The following is a 7429-nucleotide window of genomic DNA, read 5'->3' as shown; positions in this document are numbered from 1 at the left end:
GCATAGGTTAGATTAGAGCATGTTGTAGTTAGACTTGATTGATTAATGTTAGTTTCTTGTTTCAGCATTTTTTAGTTCAGCGTCTTTCTTTTTTTTACAGTGTGTTTAAAGAGGTGCCTGCATTGGGTAATAACATAGGGTAGGTGGTTAACGTCTGATTGTTCATTTAGCTTAGCTTTTGTTTTATTGTCATGTTTTGCTCATTTACCCATGCTATAGTATATAATATAGTTTAATGCTTAGCAAAAGTAATGATTATATTAATTAGAATAGGCTTACGTCTTAGTCTTTCCTTTATGTAGTCATCCTTCAATTAGCGTTTTGCTTTCTTATTTACAAGTTAGTTAGTATATTGTTAATTAGGTAAAGTTAATTTCATTAGTTAAACTGTGTTTTTCTTTAGTTAACTAAGTAAAGGAGATTTAATTATTTTAGAGTCTTAAATAGTTAGATTTAATTTAGTTAATTTACGTTTTATTTTTACTCTTATTAGTTGTTTAGTGTTCATTCAACTCACAAAGAGTAGATTAATGGTAGCCCATACGATTTATGTGTGTTTTGCTTGGTGTCTAATTCATTTTTTGATTCTTGCATAGTATTTGTTTGTATTTTTTGTGTTTCATTAAGTAGTTTGATTTAAATTGTTTTAGCCGGTAGTGTATCATAAATTTTAGTTAATTGGTTTCATAATTTGCTCCTTAGTTTATTTTAGTTTGCTTTGAATTTAAGTCAGTATTTCATAACTTGTTTTAGATGTTGCTTGTTAGATAGTTAGTTACACTATTTCGGCTTTTAGTATTGTAGTTAGTTAGTTTAAAACTTGTTTTTGTTGAATTTTCAGTGTAGATCTAGTTTAGTTTTCTTGTGTTTGCTGCGTTTGTGTTTTTTTATTTTTTTGCAGGGAAGCATTGGAATGTGCGGTAGAGCTCTTTTCGTGCCCTCAAAATACCTTTTGAGGTCTCCTCAAACCCTCGGAAGTGCCCTCAGGGAGCCCTCAGAGGGACCACAAAGTAATATGCAAATAAGAAAAGTAGAAGGGAACGGGGACAAGGACTCAAGCACTGAATACACTTTTACTTTTCTTTTTAGCTTAGGATTTTTATTTTATTCATTTATTTAATTCATTTGGGTTGTAATAAGGTCGTTTATTATTTATGTGTTTAAGCCCTTTGCGTAGGGCAGTACTCTCATAGTTCTTTATTTTAATTAATTAATTCTTTTTCTTTTGGCAATAAAGCATAGTTAGATTGAGTATTTGCATACAAGTATCTCTCATTCCCTGAGATCGACCTGGACTCCACCACTCGTGCGAACCGGTTTTTATTATTTGGTGTTTGGTTTTCACACTTGTTTTCATTAAAAATATTGTTTTAAAAAGCATTTTTATAAAACCCACACCAACCACTCTAGCATCTGGATGGCTTCAAACGAAGCTTTGTACGGGAGGCCTTGTCGATCACCTGTCTACTGGGATGAGGTCGGCGAGCGAGGGTTGGAGGAACCTATAGTTCTACAACACTATACTCAATAGGTGCAAATGATCCGAGAATATCTCTGTACCGCTCAGTGCCGACAGAAGAGGTATGTCGATAGACGTCGAAGAGAGCTTACCTTCGCTATTGGTGAGATAGTTTTCGTTAAGGTTATCCCTGATGAAGAGTGTATTTCGGTTCGGGAAAAAGGGAAAGCTAAGTCCTAGATACGTCGGACTATTGGAGATCTTGGAACCTATTGGAGAAGTGGCTTATCGGGTGGCATTACCTCCTCAATACTCTCAGATCAATAATATTTTTTGTGTATCCATGCTGAGGAAGTATGTTCACAATCCATCACACATCATTCACTACGATGATGTGGACGTTCGAGGGGACTTGACATTCGAAGAAAGACCGATAGAGATCATCGATCATCGTGATCAAGTGTTGAGATCAAAAACCATTTCTTTTGTGAAGGTTCGGTGGCAGCATCATGGGATTGATGAATGTACTTGGGAACTTGAGAATGATATTAGAGAAAATACCCTGATTTGTACTTTAAGTCTTAAATGCAATAAAATTTCGCATACAAAATTCTTTTAAGAGGGGTAAGATGCAAAACCCATATATAAAAAAAAACACTCAGACCAAGGTCAGATCCGAACCCGGACCGAGTCTAGGAAAAACCATAGGGGTTTTACCTTTAAAACTTTTTAACACTCGCGCAGCCACGCGCCTTTGCTCATTCCCCCTCTGCAAAAAAAAAATGGAAACCCCTTTGGGGTTTCCTGATTCTGCGCCTCCCGTGCCTTTAAGAGCATGCAAGGGTGAGGGGGAAGCCCTCACCCCTACACTTTGCCTCCTCTTCCTCTCGATTGCACTCCTCCTTCTATCGCTCTCTGTGTGCGACAGTGTCGACGACGCCAGCCCCCTCTTCTAGGTATTTGTTCTTTTTCTTCTTTATTTCTTCTTCTTCTTCTTCTTCTTCTTCTTCTTCTTCTTCTTCTTCTGCTTTTTTTGCTTGCCGGAAGCTCGGCAGAAGGCCGTCGGCCCCATGCCGCACCTCCCCGTTGCTCTCTATGTTTGTCGGAAGGCCGACAAGAGGCTGGCGGCCCCTTGCCACGTCTCCCCCTTCTCTTTCTCCCCTTGTCTTCTTTCCCCCCCTCCTTCGATTTCCTCTGTTGTCAGAGGGCTGACAGGAGGCTGACAACCCCTATCGTGCCCTCTTGCTCCCTCTGTACCTATCAGAAGGTCGGCATGGGACCGACGGTGCCCTCTCACACCTTCCCCCTCTCCCTGGCTTTGCCGGAAGGCCGATAGGAGGCTGGCGGCCCCCTGTCGTGGCTTCCCCCTCTTTGTCTCTGAGCTATCGGAAGGCTGTCATGCTCTCCCTCCCTCTTCTTCGTTGTTTTTGTCAGGCAGAGGCCTTGGCCCCTGAAGTTCATTTTGTTCAATCAGGCAGAGACCTCGACCCCTACTGATTGTGATATTAGTCAGGTAGGGCCCGAGGCCCCTGCCGATCGAGATATTATCGGGCAGGGGCCGAGGCCCCTGTCATTCGAAGTATGTCAGGCAGGGGCCTTGGCTCTTGCCGTTCATTCAACTCTGCCAAGCAAGGGCCTCAACCCTTGTTATTCGCTATATTATCAGGCAAGGGCCTTGGCCCCTGCACGTCGCTTAGTTCTGTCAGGCAGGGACCTCAACCCCTGCCATTCGAGGTTTGTCGGGCAGGGGCCTCGACCCCTGCCATTTGACATTTTTGTCAGACTGGGGCCTTGGGCCGCTACTGTTCGATATTTTCTGACATGCAGGGGCCTTGGCCCCTGCCACTTGACAGATTTCGTACGACAGGGGCCTCGTCACTTGCCGCTCATGCTCTCCACCGACGGGGCAGGCCCTACCACTGCCCCTTTCTGTTCTTTATATGACTATAGCATACTAATTGTTCACACTTTCGCAGTTTACACGATGGATCCCGCTCGTACCCCGCGGCTCAAGCCTTATATCACCTACACTCGTAGGCACTCACAGTGATGCAACCTCTCGAGGTAGGGAAAAATTGCACGAGAACTTTGGATGAATTAAATAAAGTATTTGGATATTTATATAATGACAAGTGATATTTACATGCCTATGACCTTGTAATATCTTGTTCTTTACTTGTCTTTATTTCTCTGAAATTCACTTGTTTCCCGTATTCTACACCCACAGGCTTGTTTTATAGTAAATTTTTGTTATTGTTTTCATGTACTTGCTTTCTGTTGACGACGCACTATAGATACTTAGTTTTGCTAGTATATGTTTGTTCGTTTACCGCCCGCAGGCAAGCCTCGCAGGGTGTGTTGGTGCGCATGCAACATTTTGCACCTTTCAATAGGGGTGCGAAATTGAGTACAAACATTGTAGTGTCGAGAAGAGGGCCTTCTTGGTGCAAGGCTCAACTTCTCGAGCATGAAAGCCTACCTTTTAAAATTTGTTTCTATGTTTCTCATATATGCGTACTCACAGGCCAGTTAATATCATAACTTAAAGAATATCATTTTTACAATAGTTGTAGATTAATGAGATTCATACTGCTTATGATGTTGCTTATGTCTTATAATGAATATCTTTTTTAGTACAATAGTTCTTTGCAAATGTTGCACATACTAGAATAGATTATCTTCTTGCATTTCAATTACACATTTTAATTACTACTATCAATAAAATATATTGCTTATCTTATAATGTCCTACTTTATTTATTCTATATTGTCTATTCATGCACCTGCCAGTTTGTTATGAGACTGGCCCATTTCATGGGCAGGTGACGAGTATGATCTTACAAGTGACTAGGAGTGGCAATCGGGTCGGGTCGGCGGGTCGTGTCGGCGGGTCATCATACCTCAACACGAACCCGACCCGTTTATTAAATGGGTCGGCTGTGGCAAACACGAACCCAACCCATTTATTAAACGAGTAACCCGACACGACCCGGTTAACCCATTTAATAAATGGGTTGGCGGGTTGGTGGATCTGGTTCGTGAACCCCGATCAGGGAATCCGAGTGAAACTAAAGGGTTCAATGTAACTAGAGAGGGGGCAAAAGAAATGACACACCAAACGAGAGAAGGGGGAGGGGGAGACGTATGCAGGAGAGGTACCTTCTTGATAAGTGACAGCTCTTCAGCAACAGTTGTTGATGTCGACCGATCACCATCAGGGTACATATAAGCCCTTTCCCGCCCAGTAGACTAAGTATGAGACTCTAGATGGGGGCGATACACTTCAACCTAGATCGTCGACCCTTCCTCTGGAAAGCTCGCATCTCTCTACCTTGCATTTTGCTACAGCTTCTGGTCTCTGGTGGATGTAGTCAGTAGTCGGGTGGACCCGTTCCTCTGAGCTTTATGCATGTCATGAGCCTGGAAAAGGCCCTCTCTGATTTGCTATGTCAAAGAGTTTCTCCCCCCGCTAGCTCGCCACTGCTCCCTTCTTCCTTCTGCTCCACCAAAGATTGATATGATACGCCCACTGGCTCGATCGGGTGAGGGGATCTTGAGAGGCTCCTCTTCCATAGATGGCATGTCCGGTACTGTGGATTCATGTAGAACCTCAAAGGGGTTTTGCGATCATTGTTGCGCATCGCTTGGAGATTTTTGATAGGATTGGTGGGCGATTCTAACTTGCGTTCATCCTTGGTCGACTTTTTTCAGAAAGCTCTCTTCCACCATTGGGGATTTCACGCAACCTATAGAGGCATGGGTAATAGACCCACAAACCGAGCATAACCTTATGTTGTTTTCGTAGACCACCACTTAAAGGAGAGTTTATTAAACGGGTCAGCCGGGTTGGCGGGTTGACATACCCCTAATACGAACCCGACCCGTTTAATAAACGAGTTAGGCGGGTCGACCCGTTTATGACACGAACCTGTTTAAGCCAAACCCAAACCCACCTAAGAGGCGGGTCGTGTCAGGTTTTGCCACCCCTACAAGCGATCGCTGACATGATGCAACTTGACTTAAGATTTTCTTTTTTCTGCTAACATCTTGACTCTGTGTTTTGAATTTTTTTTGAATTTTTGCATTGTGGAAATAATGTTTATATTTTTGTAATAGACTATAAGTTCTATTAATAATCTATAATTTTAAAGCTAACATGCCTAGAATTTATCAACTTGTGTTTTTTTATAAATTGTTTTTTCGGTTGACGATCTTAAAAGTTTAAATCATAACATAAAATTTTAAGGCGTTACAATCCAAAAAAAAAAAATTTACCTTACTTGCACAGGAGAAGACCATCTAAATCTCTTAATAAAACACAAACACCGATGTTGAATGTATGTTATACCGTTCACGATATCTCAAGAAACCTAACTAAATCACAATTTTTCCATATCAAACGCTCATCATTAGAAGCCAAAGAGGACTCATCTGTCAGAAACACCAATAGCCAAGGGCACAACGAGGCAAAAAAGAACAGGAAAGCAAAATGGGAAATGGAGGGACAAATCCGTCCTTTTCTCACACGTAACCGCCATTAACCCTGATGACCTGACCGTTGACCCACTGGCCGGAGTCTCCGGCGAGGAACCCGACGACGGCGGCGACGTCCTCCGGCGTCCCGATACGTCCCATCGGGGTCTCCGAGGCGATCCTCTCCACCATCTCCGGCGATTTTCCGGCAAAGAACATCTCGGTGGCTACCGGGCCCGGCGCGACGCAGTTGGCGGTGATCACAGAACCCTTCAACTCCTTGGCCAAGATCTTCGTCAACCCCTCCACAGCAGCCTTCGAGGCGACGTAGGCGCCGTATCCCGGCCGGAGAGCCGCCACCAGCGACGACGAGATGTTGATGATCCGGCCGCCGCCTCCGCGCGTCAGCCGGTTCGCGGCCTCCCGGCAGCAGAGGAACGTCCCCTTGGCGTTCGTCTCGAAGATCCGCTCCCATTCCTCCTCCGAAGTGGCGGAGATTGGCGGGAACGTGGAATCGAGGACCCCGGCGGAGTTCACCAGGATGTGGGCCGCGTTTCCGCCGCCGGCGAGCTCTTCCGCGAAGTCGAACAGGGCCTTGACGTCACCGGCGTCAGAGACGTTGGCCCGGACGGAGATGGCTCGGGGATTGGGAAGGGCGAGGGAGGGGGAGGAGGAGTTGATGGCGGAGACGACTTCGGCCGCATCGCCGGCGGAGCAGGAGTAGGCGACAACGACGCGGGCGCCGAGTGAGGCGAGGTGGAGAGCTATCCCTCGGCCGATACCGCTGGAGCCGCCGGTGACGATCGCCACCCGATCTTGCAGGGTCAAGTATGGTGGCAGATTCTCACCGCCGGCGGTGTCGGTGGCGGTGGCGGTGGCTGGGGCGGGGGCAGTGGAGGATTCCGGCATGGTGTTTGGAAACCTCACCAGGTGTGCGTCTTCTGAAGGCAAAGAAGGGCAAGAAGCTCTAGTCTTATAGAGGGGGTGGGGCCCACATGATAAAAGTTAAAAATTGTGGTCTCCTTTTTATGGAAGCAGATCAGGTCATGCTGAACATGAGCATTTTTGCTCATGCTGACATCGTGGCCGTCTGTTTGCATTTTGGATGAATGCCACGTGGTTTTGTTCACTTTTGAGCTTTTTAAAATGCAAATCGGATGGCCACGATGTCAGCATGAGCAAAAACGCTCATGTTCAGCATGACCTGATCTGCTGGACCATGGGAACTTTTTCATCCGTGCGGGACCGGGTCCGCACCAACATCCGTGCATTCCGAGAGGGGTCCACGGGGAAGGCCCGGAATCTTGTCTTTGACGAGTTTCGGATTCGCTACCCGAATAGCTAAATTACAGAATCCGAGAACAAGGAGCGTAAGACTAGGTTGTCATATATATATATATATATATATATATATATATATATATATATATATATATATATATATATATATATATATATATATATATATATGTATGTATATGTTTCCGTGACAGTGGAT

At 44.9% G+C, this 7429-nt stretch overlaps 1 protein-coding gene across 1 annotated transcript; it reads right to left on the bottom strand.

Moving 5' to 3' along the window:
• Positions 1-5832: 5832 nt before the first annotated feature.
• On the bottom strand, positions 5833-6872 carry LOC149842078 (NADPH-dependent aldehyde reductase-like protein, chloroplastic). Its single transcript, XM_090001278.1, has one exon. The coding sequence runs from the start codon at positions 6838-6840 to the stop codon at positions 5980-5982; it is 861 nt and encodes a 286-aa protein (XP_089857404.1). The 5' UTR covers positions 6841-6872; the 3' UTR covers positions 5833-5979.
• Between the last annotated feature and the right edge of the window lie 557 nt (positions 6873-7429).

This window comes from Nuphar pumila, chromosome 3, assembly GCF_984573655.1.
Source record: "Nuphar pumila chromosome 3, dmNupPumi1.hap1.1, whole genome shotgun sequence".
Lineage (NCBI taxonomy): Eukaryota > Viridiplantae > Streptophyta > Magnoliopsida > Nymphaeales > Nymphaeaceae > Nuphar > Nuphar pumila.
This window is presented reverse-complemented; position numbering and strand designations above follow the sequence as displayed.